Below are 14305 nucleotides of genomic sequence, written 5' to 3'. Positions count from 1 at the left end.
ATGGCACGAGGCAAACGGAAGCAAAAACTCGTGATGGCATTTGCGGGACACCGCAAGGTAGATCTTTTGTGCATGAAGGGCACAGGAGTCCTCGACGTGCATACGACGCATACAACAAGCGATCAGTCGACCCTCTTGTTGACATTGCTGTAGCCTACACCCAAACAACTCAGGAGTAATAGATTTGAGCCGGCATCGGTGATTCTGAATCGTACCCCCAATGATGCTTGCATGTCGCGCATAAATTGGACACTGAGAGGTGTAAGGCTTTGAGTATAGACTTAGACTCACGTGTTGCTGGTCAATTGGCCAAAAAGACATTTGCCGACATCTTCCTTGCCCAAGGCCATAAACAAGAGGACCAGCCATTGGTGGCGAGAATCGACGCATCCGCCACTTTGGACCTCTTTGAGAAGAAGCCTGGCTGCACGTACCCCTACTTCTTCTGGTATCCGACTCGTCGCGGAGGAACTTTCTGCAGAGTGAAGGGTATAAGTGCTGCTTTGAGCGACCAGTGTAATGCCGAATCCGGGAGATCTGAGTTCAGCGGCTGCAAAACACCTAGGCTCACTTTCCAGATTCTTCGCCTTTAAAGACATCGGTGTACAAGTATGTATCTGGCACGAATGTGTTCAATATTCCCCGAGCAGCTTCCACCATGCGATTCGCAAATTGTGGGGAAACCCGTGTGGAATAACTGAGAGCTGTTCAGTGGCGGGTTGTGTCTCTCTAGACTTACGCTATGCCCCTTAGCTTGCCAATTTTGCCAGGATCCACGACCTGTATGGTCTTGAGATGGCGGACAATGGGTGATGAGAAGGTGATTTCACCTCCACCCAGGGGAGCTGAACCCCGCTTTATTATCTGCGGGTGAGCTACGGTCTGATTTGCGTCGTACCTTTAGCTCCATATCCTCTATGCCAAACATATGAAGATGAGGCAGTGTCACAGTCCTTATGCTATCGACCTGAGAGTCAGGGCGATGGACAGCTGATTTGCTCACGGTGAGGTCGGTATTGACTGAACCTGTGATTCCATGTAGTGTTACCGTCAATGGCTTCTTGCAGAAAGGTGCCAGCGGGACGAGAAGCTCCAAGTAGTAGCCGATACTGCGACCCAGATGACAGGTATGGGTGTGCCTCCCTCCAGGTAGTATTCCAGGGTGTAATACAAACGATGTGCCTGGATAATGAATCAGCGAGCTCTTTGACGCTCTGGTGAGCAGAGGTATGCACCTGTGACGGAGATATCGATCGTGGACCCATTTGTAATTCTCTCGACTAGCCTGAGTAGGTTGATCTCGTAGTCCCTCAGTCCCACATGTACGTCGTCAGGTCGTATGTTGTCTACCCGAATCGAGCGACCGGAAAGTATGCACAGAACCAATCGTTGGCGCAGGAATCGGTGAGACGAGAAGCGCAGGATCTCTTGTGCAGCGGACGTCGACCGACCTTTGCCTTTGTCCGGAAAGATTTCTCCCTGAATCGCCATGACAGACAGATAATTACCCTCAGTCCGGCGCTGGGGTCAAGTGGACCTGTTCAATTCCTGAAAGATATGTGAAGTGGATGCAATGCAATTGCGTCTCGGACAACTTCAAAAATCTGATGATCTGTCACGTGATAAGCCTGAGACCCGGCGCGGCCTGCCGCGGCCGGTGGGGCACGAGCAACTGCATGCAGCCTGTTCGTCTGTTGAGGACACCGACATACAGCACCCGAAAGCATGTCAAGTCCGAGTCTGGCCTCTCAGCTGCACTCTATACTAATATCACACTTGACTCGACATCCGAGCTTGAACATACCGTTCCAACATGACTATGCTCCCCCGAATCTCACTGGAAAGGGCAAAGCGAGAGAGACGAACGTCAGCTCTCAGATCAGTTCACTACAGCAGGTAGCGGAAGCCCTACTCGCAGCTCGAAAGATTCTGGGTGGAATCAAAGGCGACGAAGCGGCCATCAAGCTAAGCTTGGCCCTGCGCGAGATGTAAGTCGCAGAATCTTTCAGCGCACCATGCTCATCGCTGTAGCTGTGAGCAGGAAACAGGTCTTCTCGCCTTAGAAGAAGCCATGGCATCCAGTGCTCCGTCTTTTGCGAGCGGTGCTTCTTTGGTCTCACCCTTGACGGAGCTGTCGTCGTCGGAACTGCTCAAGCGTATTGCGACCAAAGTCGACATTCAGACATACGTCGAGGACTCGCAGTTTGGACTCTTCAAACAATCCATGACTCTTGCTGGAGAAGCATTCGTCGTCGACATAGATCTTGAAACGGATGCGATGCCCGGGAACGAAGAAGATGACGACATTTCACTGGACGGGAGACCATCTTCCAGCGCTCCAGAGGATCAAATCCGCGGCGGCATCAGACTGAGTAAACTTACGGCAAATCATGTCCATGGTGACTCAACCGGCAGAAGTGATTGGATCGCCAAAGTGCTTAAAAGTCGGATTGAGCAGTATCTTTCTGCGTGGAATATGTCGTCACGTAGCTCCGAGATCGCGAATCTGACTGCCACGCAAGACAGCATCATCCTTCTCGAAAAAGAATTCAGTGACCTCAAGATCCTGGACAAGCTCGCGAAAGCAGATGAGAGGCAACAATGGTTTCCCGAACTCGAGAGGGTAGTGTCTGAGCTGGAATCGATGGTAAAATCCTCCGGGTAAGCAGTGTTTCCGCGGTCTTTGCTGATTGGAGACAAGATCATACAACCTCGCAGACACTTTGTTTCCGACGATCGTCTTCGCGGGAAATGCCAGTCTTCCTGTGCAGTTCTGTCTGAAGCCCTCAACTTCACGCGCACCTCAGCAAGAAGCTGTGGTTGATCCATGGACGGCGGCAGACTGGGTTCTACAGTATGTCGCAAGGAGCAGTTCCATCGCAGAAGGAGTGGTGGTCAGGAGATTATGGCTACAGAATGATGCCGGAAATGCCAAGATCTCCAGCTGGGATGGTTCAATGCGGGTGGAACAATTGCTCGTAAGCTCTCTAGGTGTTCGCTCGCCTGACATGGGAAAGACACGCCTCGAAGGCGATCGAGCAGGTCGCACTTCCACCTTTGCCTACGCGTCCGACTTTGTGCATCATCTGACATCCGAAGGTCAACAAAAAGGATATCAGCAGCGATACAGCATGTCAGAGCCTGGACCCATTGGTCTGATTGTTGGCCAAGTCCCTGTCTCACGCTCACAGCGGGACCTTGCAGGCAAGCTTGACGTGGGTCCCTAGAAAAGGCGTTCCAGGCTGACTTCGTGCCAGCAACTACATCTGCAAATCATCCTGAATTCATGGTTCATAAGTGCCTTTGCGCCTGACGCGCTGGAACGAATGTCTTCCGAACCTGAGGCTTTCGTCGATGAAGATCTTTCGCTAGGTTGGTCCGCAGAGATGTTTCTGGCTGAAAACGGTGACAGACTCCGCCGCTGTCCCTATAACGGTACGGCTTGGCGAGAGGTCAATGGGTCTAAGCATGCCTCTCATTCTGAGGGACTCTTGCCCAATCATCGTCCTGACTTTGCACCCTACCACAGAATTGCCATTCGCTCACCTCGAGGGTAGGGTCGAGGGAGAAGAGTCGGAAATCTCATCACAAAGGTTGAAGCATGTCATAGATACACTTGACGTCGCCCAACCGCGACTGAATCTCGTCAGTCTTGTCGACCAGATCCTATCTGGCATGAGAGAACCATCAACGAGCAGTTAGCCCATTCAATGTATCGAATAGGACAGAGGTCTCTGTAACAATGTTATGAAAAATAAGTCTAAATAATAATAAGCTGGGCCGGCCGGCTGCCAACACGCGCGGGGGAGTCCAGAGGGGAAAAGAGAGAACCCCAAAAGATTTTTTACCGTCCTTTTTTCCCCCCCGCCGTCATCATCCGTCGATCACTTCTTCGATCACTCGTTCGATCACATTTAATCACACACCACCGGTACCGGGTGAGGGGACAGGCGTCAAAGATCATTCACTTAGCGGGAGATTAGATAACGGACACACACAGTCCCCCACAGGGCAGCGACAAGATCCCGACACGATCAGCTCATAGAGCCCCCCCCCCCCCCCCCCCTAGCAAGATACTCACGTGGCATAGCTGAAACGCTTGGAGCGTAGATGAGCGCCAGATCCACGCCATCGAATGCGTCGTCTAGCTCTCGAGGGGTGCCGGTGAGCCAAACTTTGTTCCACAGAATTTCCTGTCTGTTGCCCCTACTACCGGCAACAAGGTACCTCTCTGATCGAGTTAATGGCGAAGAGAATCCACTTTGATCTATGCAAAACGGACACACAGCTGATGACTTCTTAGCGGGTCGGCGGTATAAGATGCTATTGGGCTTTGTGCTGTTTGGATCCTGGTTCAAGATTCGATCTGCTCTTCGTGCATCCTGATCCGGTGCTTTCGGTGCACATGGCAGCACAAAAGATGTCTTTTCTGGGACGAAGCCTTCTCAGCTTCATTCATCCAGCAGAACGCGAGCGTGAGTCGGTCTGTGTTAAGCAGGGCAGCGGCTGAAGAGACATGTCCCCAGAGGCTAGATCCGATCTAGCCAGCGCAATCGCAGCAGATGACCTGCAGGGAAGTGTGACAAGGTGAAATTTGATCTTCGCTGCGATGTCTTGCCTGCTTTCCAGGCTGACGCTCAGCTTTAGAGTCCGTTTCGCCCGTCTCGGCCAGATAAGGCGCCTACTCGGAGCGAGCGAGGATGACATTGAGAAACCTTTTGACGCGCAGACATTCGTGGAAGATGACGAATATCTCATACTAGACCTCGTATTGAACTGGGTGAGCGACATTGACATTCACACGATCATGGTGATGACTGACGCATCCAGGTGGCTGATGGTCTGCTGGTCAGTCTTATCCGTATACTACAGGGATCTTGCTCATTGTCTTCAGTTGGCCTTTTTCCACGCGATACGAGACAAGGATCCCGTCGCCAACAATGACCCCGCCCGGAGAAATGACGAATGGACCAATTATTGTGGAACGGCCAGCATTGGCGACGATGTGAGGGCTATTCACGAAACAACAAGGACGAGCTGACATCCTGGATCCCCCTCAGCAAATCCTCGCACTGTCACAGAGCATATCTCACTACCTGCCTTTCATGCCTCAGTCTCGTTACCCTCCTTCTAGGGTGTTTCAAATCCATACAGCCTCCATGTCCCCTCTTGAGCCGCACACGCTCACATTCTCATGGCCTCCGCCACGGCACAGCGATTCCGACTCTATACTTGATGGGTCGTATGATGCTGAAGAATACTCGAATCTCATGAGAGGCGTAGACATGGATCCGAATCAACTGCCAGCGACCCCTATCGAGCAGCGGACCAACTGCACCACCAGATTTGGCGCCAGACACACGGTGACATCCGAAGGTCTCTTCCGTCAGATAACGAGTGTTTTCATTCCCTACGGAAACCTGATCTTCTCCTGCTATCAAACAACAAAGCAGGTGGAATTGCAGCAACGGCTTCCCGAACACGTCACACATGCCGGCCCAACCCAATCTGGCCAGGACGGAGTCACTCAAGAGGCCATGCTGGGCTATGGCTATGTGCCACCGCAGCAGGATTGGGCCCGGATCAACGAAATGCCTAATGAATGGAACCAAAGCAACTACACCATGCCCTTTCCCCAGACGCCATCGAGTCTCTCGTACTCGCATCCGTCGCAGTCTCCCTACATCGAGGACCCTTTATTCAGTCCAACCTTCCTCCAAGAATCAGCAGCATATCCGGCTCCCTCGGGTGATCGTGACGGACCGAGACTCGATCTATCTTCCTCGATGTCATCGGCTAGGCGTTCGACGTCTGCAACGACTGCGTCAAGCAGCTCGCGACCACTGATCAGACCCCCAGGAGACGTCCAATGCTGTCGATTGTGCGCGACAACCGAGAGTCCTGAGTGGCGGCGAAGTGAGAGCGGCATCAAAGATCTCTGCAATGCGTGAGTCAAGCGGAACGGTGGGGAGTGCCGACGTCTTATGACGTATCGCAGGTGTGGGCTGAGACTTGCTCGACAAGTTGCAAAACGCGAAGGCCGACAGAAACCCCGCAAAAGAAAGGAACACGACGCATAGCGCGACTTTGTTTTGCTTTTGGGTTGACCCTCTCAGGCCCTCTAGAGGTCTTTGTCATTGGTACATCTGTTGTTCTTCATCTTGGCAGGCATGCATATGATGATCTTGGAAGGTCTGCATGTCATTTCTTGATCTCTTGAGAATCGTGCGCGGCCCGGAAAGCCCTATGGCTGTGGAGCCTGGACAAGGCACGCGTGAATGTTGTTGCCGCGATTCCATAAAAAGGGTGGAAAATTTATACCTGGAATTTTACACGTCTCTGCGTTCCTTCCTCGGTGTCCTTCACTTCGCAGTTTATTACCCCTCACGAGTGTTTATGTGGATGGCATTCTCTCTGCCCTTTCGTCCGACGTCTGTGCCGTGATTGACGCCTCTGTGCCTTTGATCTTGTTTGGGCTGTGAGCCGCAGTCTATTTGCCTTTTTTCACCAAAGGCGCCTAGATTCAAGGGACAGGTGAGAGGAGAGCCGGACAGCTCCGGATCAGCAAACTGCTCGTCAACGATGCCTGCATATGGCTGTGCGACACACGTCTGCAATCTGGCGCAAAACTCCTTTCTACACCTCTCCCTGCCAGCGCCTGAAGCTAAGGTGATCTCTCCCCCCCCTCTTTGATTACGTCTTTCAAAGAGAGGTTCGTTCACTCTTTTCGTTTTCTTTTTACGACGCCACCCATCACATAGGAGAACGAACCCCTTGGCAAGGCAGCGAGCGAGAGAGAGCCTTGTTGTCAGTCTGTCCTTGCTACTTTGCAAGTTGAGCACGGCGTTAAAGAGGTTGTGGGGTGCGCACTTGAATCTTGGGATCTGTTTAAATACGGTAGAAGAAAGAGGAAAATCGCAGACCAGGTGACTACCCTTTTCCCCCCCTGCCTCGTCGCGACGGATTTCTTTTTGATTCAGATCATCAGTCCACCTTTGCGCTAGCTGGTCTGTCGATCAATCAATCAATCATCATCCGTCATATGGCCTCGTGGACCAGCCTCGCGCATTAACACTTCTCCCTGCCGACCAACAGCTTGACAAACGTCAGCTACCACATTCATTCATTCAACACATTCGTTACATCTTATCTCGGGCGTTCCTTCTAGTAACCATACAACGTGATCTGGCAAATCTGGACCTACCAAGCGCGACATTGTATACAACTACTATCAGCCTGAGCATCCTGTATATTTACGACCCGAACTCTACGCGGCGCTGTCTCATCGATCAGAGACCTCAGGGACCATCATGTTCTCTTGGAGGAAAAAGTCCGCGCCGGTATCGGCGCCGGTCATAGCGTACCCTCCAAATCTTCCTGCTCCGCCTCCGATCCTGCGCAGCCCAGCTAATCCGACTCGGTCTACGTCCCCGTCGCGCATCCGCTTCACCTCAGAGCCGGCTACACCGTTATCCCATGCTTCGCCATCTGTGACTCCAACTCGTCAGGAGCCCTTGCCACGCCGAATGGCTCCGCCCATGTTGGTCGTTTCTGATCACGACGGTAGTGGCGATGCTGTGAGGCCGCTTGATGTGAGCCTGTCGTCTCCTACTGCCAAATCTGGCGGCAGGCGGTCTTCTCGCCCTCCTTCGCCGACAACATCTTCCTTTGGATCCAGGTCATTCCAGGTCTCACCCCCTACATCTTCCACAGAAATCTCTCCGTTGTCGAACCCTCAGCTTCCCTCCAACCATGTCACTACCCCTCCAAGCGCCTATGTTTCTACCATGCAGCAGCGTGCTCCGCCCCCGCCCTCCCCTTACAGACCAACGGCTGATCGAGGAAGGCAGTCCCAGGATCTGCCGGCGAGAATCATCAACGATGCCCCGGAGCTCGTACCGAGACCTGTGAGGCACTCGTCTTTGTTCGCGTCTGGAATGAGAATGAACAACTTTGGTCTCTCGCTCGATGTATCGCACGCAACGCTCGAGTCTGGGGCACTGCCCCAGTTGAATATTATCCCAGCCACTCCTCAAGATCTATCAGACGGATTCGAATCGATTCAGCTCGACAACGGACAGGACCGATCCTGCAGCGGTGCCGTGGTGGGACTGGAGCAAGCTCCGATCCTTCACAGTAATCCTTCTGAGGCCGCAGCCGAGGCGACTGGGTCGCCCACGATTGACGTCGACTTGCAATTCACTCCATTTGCACCGCTGGCCGTTTTGCCATCGAGTGAAAGCACTGTCACGATTACGCTCCCGCCTCAGAACCAGACGCCTGTGCAACCTTTGGAATCATTTCCTTCACTTCCGTCTCTTGTCTCCTCTTGTTCGGCACGATCGTCGTACGAGTCAATGCCGACGGCTCAATCGACCAGTGGCATATCATCGTCCTCTTCCGCATCGTCCCTGATGTCATTCCCCGATGTTGAGGCGGCGTTGGGTTCAATGCTGGCTTCACTGGATTCGGATGTTCTAGACATGGGGATGACTGCGGAATCCTCATCCAGGCAGACCGACAAAAAACCGCTCAATCCCGGTTTAGGCCTCGGACTGGATTTTCCGGAACCCCCTTCGATCACCGCCCCACTGGCACATCGCCGTCGAGCTCCACTTCCCCCTCTGGATCTCCAAGATGGTTCTAGCAAGCTGCCATACTACAAAGTGAACCATAGGGTGGCTTTTTACAAGACGGCGAAAGCAGCACCCAACACGCCTAGCTCTGGCATCTTCGTCGACGACTCATTATCTGCCAGCTCGCTGTCATCACTGCAGTCCGCCGGCTCGAACTCAGCCTCCTCGAGTAGACAAGCCGTGTATCGGAGCACAGAGAGTTGGCGTCCCGCGGAGGAGGAGCCGACTTCTGCCTCTTCATGCTTTGGTCTAGGCCTAGATGGCTTGGACCATGTTCTCTCCGAGTCATCGTTCGCGAGAAGACGGTCCGCGTCAGCACCTATCGGTAAGACGCAGCGTGACAGTGTGTCCTTGGCGTCCGAGGCAAGCGACGAGGACTTGCACACCGCGAGCATCGTTTCCGTTGGTCCGATGGTCAGTATCGGAGTGGGGGAAGCACGAGTCTTTGACACTCGAGAGGATATAATCAGCATGGTCACCGAGGTTGGGTTGGCACTCTGAGCAAGTCTATGTCTGACGAGAGTATGCATCGCACTCAACGATACAATGATTATTTATCGGGAACTGAATACTCTTGGCATACTCAAGATTCGTCTTTTGACTTTTGATGGCTGGATCTGAGCTTCTTCCTCCCCCATTGGCGAGCTGCGTGAGAGGTCGTTGGCAGCTCTCGAGCTGAGGTCGGATCGTCGGAGTCTGAAGTGCGTCCGCAGAGGTCGTTCCTTGTTTTCTATCGCCGATAGAGACGATCCCCGATCAAGGGACCCAAGGTTGAGTACACTGCTCATCCCCCGACTGAGCCCCATTCCCAGCTTTTTGAGACCAGATTCCGCTTCAGACAACGGTCCATGAGGGTTTTGGTTGCCTTGACCTGCTGGCATGTGTGTCGAGAGTGAAGATCCTGATGACGCTTGATGATAGCCAAATTGGGCATCTGCAAATTGGCTCAACCCAGGAGTCATACTGGATGTTCGAGGAGAGACGGAGGGCTTTGTAGGAGTTGTATATCGAGCCAGAGCCAACGACTCGGTAGAGGTCTTGGCATATGTAGCGGAAAAGGATGTCCCGGAGGATGACGAGCCCGAGTCCAAAATGTCCGAATGGGTGGACTGCGTGTCACAACTTGTCCTTCGCATGGGACTCGAAATGGCAGGTCGGTTGGTAGAACGGGATCCAAAAGGTGACCAGGCTGACACGCGGGATGTCAATTCAGACACAGACTGAGACGCTCGCGAGTTTTGATACATAGAGGCCAATGCTGAGCGTTTAGCGACCGGTTGGGTGGATGAGGCGCTGATCAGGCTGCTTTTTCGAGGCGCGGGTCGAACAGGACTCCGCTTGGGAACAGCCGGTGCGATGCGGGTCGGTGTAGTGGGAACAAACGGAGCAGGGGTGATGGAGATACTGTGCGAGATAGTGGAATCGTCGTAAGGAGTTGGGACGGCCTTTCGTCGAATTCGCCTGACAACCGGGCGAGTGGGAGCGGACATCGAGATCGAGACATCCGCCTCGGAGGCCAGTGGCAATGCAGAGACTCTCTGAAGACAAGCCTCGAGGTTTGCAGCCGCTTGTCGTAGTTTTGTCAATTGCTCCATGGTTTCCGGACAGGAGAGATCGCACATGAATTGACAGGGTAAGAGAAAGGCTGGATCGCTCATGACCGATTCCATGCTCGGTATTCTGCCGAAGGAGTTGACTTCACTGCACCATGTAGGTCTCTGCGTATCAAAAGTGTTGTCGTCGATATGTGGCAGGGACTTTGAAGCGGCGTATCCAAGCCCCTGATCGTGAGGCAGATGTGAAAGCGACCACGAGTCCCTGTCCGAGTCTACGTAGGATGCCGTTTCTGAGGGCAGGGAGGGGTATTCGAAATGGGTCGATAGGTCAAGAGCGGGTGTTTGAGGTTGCGAGCCGACGGAGGAGTGATCTGAAGGTGAAGCAGGCGTGAAGTCGTATCGAGGTGGTGATTTCCGTCGCAATGCTTTTCTGGCTCGTTGTACGCTGAGTCGAATGCCTGCAGGACTGGGTTAGCGATGACTCTGGCACTCAACGATGGACGGACTTGCCTTGCGATTCTCTGAGCTTCATTTCCAAGTCATGCATCGAAAAGAACTCGTCTTGTCGGTACGATGGTGTGGCGGAGGATGAGGATGGGGTAGACCGTTCTTGAGTCGATTGGGCCATGGAAGCATCCATGGGGATCTGAGGCAGAGTTTTGAACACGTCAGATGTCATGCTGAGCGTTGAGGACGAAGGAAGGGAGGAAAGAGTGTCCATGATAGAAGTCGTTGGATCGACAGAGGGCTGAGATTGCAGAGATCTGAAGCACTTGGCGGCGGGCTGCAATGGTCAACAGACCTCTGTCCAGAGGATGAGTCAGGTGTGTGACGAATGAGGTGAGTGGGACGCGAAGGTTGCTGCAACCTAGCAAGTTCATATATTCTGTCACTATCCAGCATTACGACGTCTTGCCTTGTGATTGCAACCCTCGTGCGATGGCAATCGGAGACATGCCAGTCTGATCGGCGTCTCTTCAGCTTTTGAGCTCTCTCGGGTGTCACGCTTCATCCATCAGCGGGTGTGACGGAAGAACTAATGCGAGAGGGAACTCACTCCCTCTGACTTCGTGCTCTGTCGGGTCTCAGGTCCCTCACTCGTTCATGCTTGAAAAGGTATCAGGCTTCGGGGTTTGCCCTGATGACAGCCTGATCTATGAGCAGAAAGAGCAGGGCGATCCCTTGATTCGGGGAGGTTTTCACGCCGATCAACCCTTTATCCGAGACCGTTACCATAGAATAAGCACTAATATAACTGAGGGCAAGAGCGGGATGATCCAAACCCTTGCTGACCGTGAGTTTGAGAGAGCATGTCACTGCCATGGGAGGACTCACAAGACAAGAGAGAGTACGATAGAAAGACGGGATGCCACGGGAAGATCCCGGTCAAATTTATTACTGCTCTCTCACCCTGCAGAAACTCTTTTTCTCTTTTTGTCGCCCGATTTCCGAGACAACGGGAAGGCAGCAAAAAGAAAAAAAGAGGAAGAACCATGAGTGCCTCAAATGCCGAGCAAGCTAATCTTTGTCCTCTGTCATCATAGTAATAGTGTCCATGAGTTTTGCTCTATCAATCATGATCGTAAGGACCGGCACAGTGAAGGAAGTACGTCCATCCTATCACCCCTGGGATGAGGGAAATTATTATAGGCAGAAATGAAACCGGCCTCTGCTGGCCCTCCCGACACCTCTCTATAGTGGCCGGGACGGAACCAGGGTCGGCTTTGAAGAGGATACGGCTCCTGGGAACGAATGAAATGGATGTCCAAAGTCGAAACGCGCTGCGGAGCGTCCATTTATATCACAGGTCGAATGTACAAGTGCGGTGGAGACCGCCAAGGAGCAGCACTTCAGGAGACCAGCTACTAAGCAGTCTGCGATCGACGTCAGCGCTTCTTGTCACATATCATTAGATGGATTTTTCTCACAGTTGGGCAAGTTCCCTTTGTCTTGGTCACCGTCTTTGTTGTGGCTAAAGGGGGAAGGTTTAGTTCTTGACGTGAAGGCCAGCGTTGCACTCACTGTACGATGGAGTCAATGTCTCGGTGACAGTGGTCGTCGGGGCTGTTTGGGTGACTGTCTTTGTCTTGTCATTGGTCTTGGTGACCGTGGTGGTACCTGAAAACGGCGTGTTGAGCATGGAGGCTGACACATTAATCACACAATCACTCACGGATGACATCCAAGGTCTTCGTCTTGTAACACTCAGTGGTGAAGGTCTTCGACGTCGGAGTTACGGTCTTGACCCAAGTGCTGGTGACAGTGGTGTCGATGGTCTTGGGCGTGCAGCTCGGGCGGGGAGGACCGGGAGGACCAGGAGGACCAGGAGGTCCCGGTGGTCCGCCATGTCCTCCGGTACGCTTGAACTTGGGACCAGCGATCGGAAGACCTCGACGAAGACGCTCGGCATTGGTGAGTGAATCAATGTCTCTGATCTCTAGATCGTCATCGACTCCCAAGCTCCTCTTGTGATACGTGGGCGCAGGTGGCGCGCAGGTAGTGATGGTTGTTTTGTAAGTGACTGAATAAGGAGGAGCAAAGGCAAAGACAGTCGAGGTGGGAGTCGTGGTGATGGTCTATCGGGAGGAGGGGGAGAACTCTTTCAGCTTCTGGCTTCGAGCTCGCTTACAGGGCGCCAACTCACCGTCTTAACGACTTCTTTGGTCTTCTCAGCTAAGGGGTTGGGGTTAGCTCGTGGTACAGCCCGATAACCGATCATAAACTTACTGGCAGTGGAAGTGATGGTTTGAATCTCGTAACAGAAATGGTCGTGCTTGGTGACGGTCTCGGTCACTGCGGGTGCCCAAGTCTGGGAGTATCTGAGAAAGGGTATCATGAGTTTGTGGCCGGTGGGAACACTGATCACCTCGCTTACTTTGTCTTTGTATGGGTCGAGGTCACTGAACCACATTGGGGTCCTCCAGCAGGTGGAGGAGGCGGGGGTGGTGGTGGAGGAGCCGGCTCGTGAGGAGGTCCACCTGGTCCATGAGCGAGGACGAGACCGAGTACCGAGGTGATGGAGAGCAGAGAGATGGCGCGCATTGGAAGTGTCCTTATCGCGTTGAACGAGTGACCAAAGGAGGAGGAGGAGGAGGCGTCTAGGCGATTTTCTGATGGCTCAAAGCAGCGGGGTCGAATGCTGATCAAGAGAGAGAGAGAGGCTGAATCTAGGAGTCGAGAGTCGTCTAGGTGAATCTATAGGTGATTGGAAAGGTGTGAGAGTGAGAGTGAGAGATGAGCTGAAAGAGAGAGAAAGAGAAAGAATGAAAGAAGTTGATGATAACGAGAGAAGAGACACCTTCCTCGGGGTCAGTATAAAGGAGAGCGAGAGCAAGCGAGAGGAACAGGGGTGTGTGTGGCCTCGACGCGGCAGATAGTCAAAGGAATGTAAACGGGTTTTTCTTGTTTGATGGTCAACCCTCAAAAGTCAAAAGGTCGAAAGGGAAGGGAGGAGAGTGAGGGACCGTCAGCAGAGCTGCTTTGGGTGTGTGTCAATGAGGTAGAGTCTTCATTCCCATACTCATGCTCGACCATCATCCCCTTGCCCCCCCCCCCCCCCCCCTTCCTTCGCTTCCTTCCTTCCTCTCAGGTACCAGACACAGTCTGTGTGAGAGAGGTCAGTCATGATGAGATAGCATCGATGACGATGAGATAGAGAGAGTGTATGTGTGTGAGTGTGAGTGTGTCGTGGATGGCCAGAGCAAGAGAATAGAGGAGCGGGAAGGTGCGGGAAGCTTGGGTTATCAGTTCAGAAAGAAATCGAGGTCATTAATCATGCGCACGGCCGCCTCTTCCCTTCTCGTCATCGATCAGATGACGCTGAGTGCACTCTCCCTCTTTGTCTCTACTATGTGCCTAGAGTAATGGCGTCTCGGACTCGACCCCCCCCCCCCCCCTCCTGCCAAACAACCAAAGAATCAGTGAACAGAGCAGTCACATTCCAAAAAAGGACCCAGATTCTCGATGAGGATTTGATCGACCTTTCATCACACGGGGGAGTTTTTTTGAGTTTATCCGAGCGAAAAGGAAGGGGGAGGAGAAGGGGTTTGAAACGACAGGGGGAGAGAGACAAAGAAAAGAAAAGGGGGGGAGAACGAATATATTGTGTGGCGT

At 53.0% G+C, this 14305-nt stretch overlaps 6 protein-coding genes across 6 annotated transcripts; 3 read left to right on the top strand and 3 right to left on the bottom strand.

The window, feature by feature from the left end:
* Window positions 1–56: 56 nt before the first annotated feature.
* Window positions 57–1560, bottom strand: BD324DRAFT_588837 (RNA-3'-phosphate cyclase). Its single transcript, XM_022013771.1, has 7 exons — window positions 1236–1560; window positions 1004–1182; window positions 899–967; window positions 740–864; window positions 572–697; window positions 292–537; window positions 57–252 (listed from the first exon to the last, which is right to left on the bottom strand). The coding sequence occupies exons 1-7, from the start codon at window positions 1489–1491 to the stop codon at window positions 123–125; spliced, it is 1131 nt and encodes a 376-aa protein (XP_021872378.1). The 5' UTR covers window positions 1492–1560; the 3' UTR covers window positions 57–122.
* A 128-nt stretch (window positions 1561–1688) lies between these two features.
* Window positions 1689–3759, top strand: BD324DRAFT_620923 (hypothetical protein). The gene is made up of 6 exons (XM_022015337.1): window positions 1689–1988; window positions 2032–2661; window positions 2702–2978; window positions 3018–3215; window positions 3258–3372; window positions 3413–3759. Exons 1-6 carry the CDS (start codon window positions 1726–1728, stop codon window positions 3700–3702), a joined length of 1773 nt encoding a protein of 590 aa, XP_021872377.1. The 5' UTR covers window positions 1689–1725; the 3' UTR covers window positions 3703–3759.
* Window positions 3760–3863: 104 nt separating this feature from the next.
* On the top strand, window positions 3864–6179 carry BD324DRAFT_358459 (hypothetical protein). Its single transcript, XM_022012575.1, has 8 exons — window positions 3864–4164; window positions 4304–4475; window positions 4527–4587; window positions 4648–4780; window positions 4831–4848; window positions 4895–5005; window positions 5061–5947; window positions 5999–6179. Exons 1-8 carry the CDS (start codon window positions 4111–4113, stop codon window positions 6078–6080), a joined length of 1518 nt encoding a protein of 505 aa, XP_021872376.1. The 5' UTR covers window positions 3864–4110; the 3' UTR covers window positions 6081–6179.
* Window positions 6180–7310: 1131 nt separating this feature from the next.
* BD324DRAFT_649820 (hypothetical protein) lies at window positions 7311–9137 on the top strand (the record flags this gene model as incomplete). The annotated part of the gene is made up of 1 exon (XM_022018050.1): window positions 7311–9137. One exon carries the CDS (start codon window positions 7311–7313, stop codon window positions 9135–9137), a length of 1827 nt encoding a protein of 608 aa, XP_021872375.1.
* Window positions 9138–9190: 53 nt separating this feature from the next.
* On the bottom strand, window positions 9191–10871 carry BD324DRAFT_649819 (hypothetical protein; the record flags this gene model as incomplete). Its single annotated transcript, XM_022018049.1, has 2 exons — window positions 9191–10637; window positions 10699–10871. The coding sequence occupies 2 exons, from the start codon at window positions 10869–10871 to the stop codon at window positions 9191–9193; spliced, it is 1620 nt and encodes a 539-aa protein (XP_021872374.1).
* Window positions 10872–11872: 1001 nt separating this feature from the next.
* Window positions 11873–13417, bottom strand: BD324DRAFT_358518 (hypothetical protein). The gene is made up of 7 exons (XM_022012576.1): window positions 13068–13417; window positions 12920–13011; window positions 12837–12865; window positions 12366–12768; window positions 12215–12310; window positions 12121–12164; window positions 11873–12066 (listed from the first exon to the last, which is right to left on the bottom strand). The coding sequence occupies exons 1-7, from the start codon at window positions 13232–13234 to the stop codon at window positions 12058–12060; spliced, it is 840 nt and encodes a 279-aa protein (XP_021872373.1). The 5' UTR covers window positions 13235–13417; the 3' UTR covers window positions 11873–12057.
* Window positions 13418–14305: the final 888 nt, after the last annotated feature.

Source organism: Kockovaella imperatae (genome assembly GCF_002102565.1).
Source record: "Kockovaella imperatae strain NRRL Y-17943 chromosome Unknown BD324scaffold_4, whole genome shotgun sequence".
Taxonomy (NCBI): domain Eukaryota; kingdom Fungi; phylum Basidiomycota; class Tremellomycetes; order Tremellales; family Cuniculitremaceae; genus Kockovaella; species Kockovaella imperatae.
Note: the sequence above shows the minus strand (reverse complement) of the source record. Positions and strands in the feature narration are given on the sequence as shown.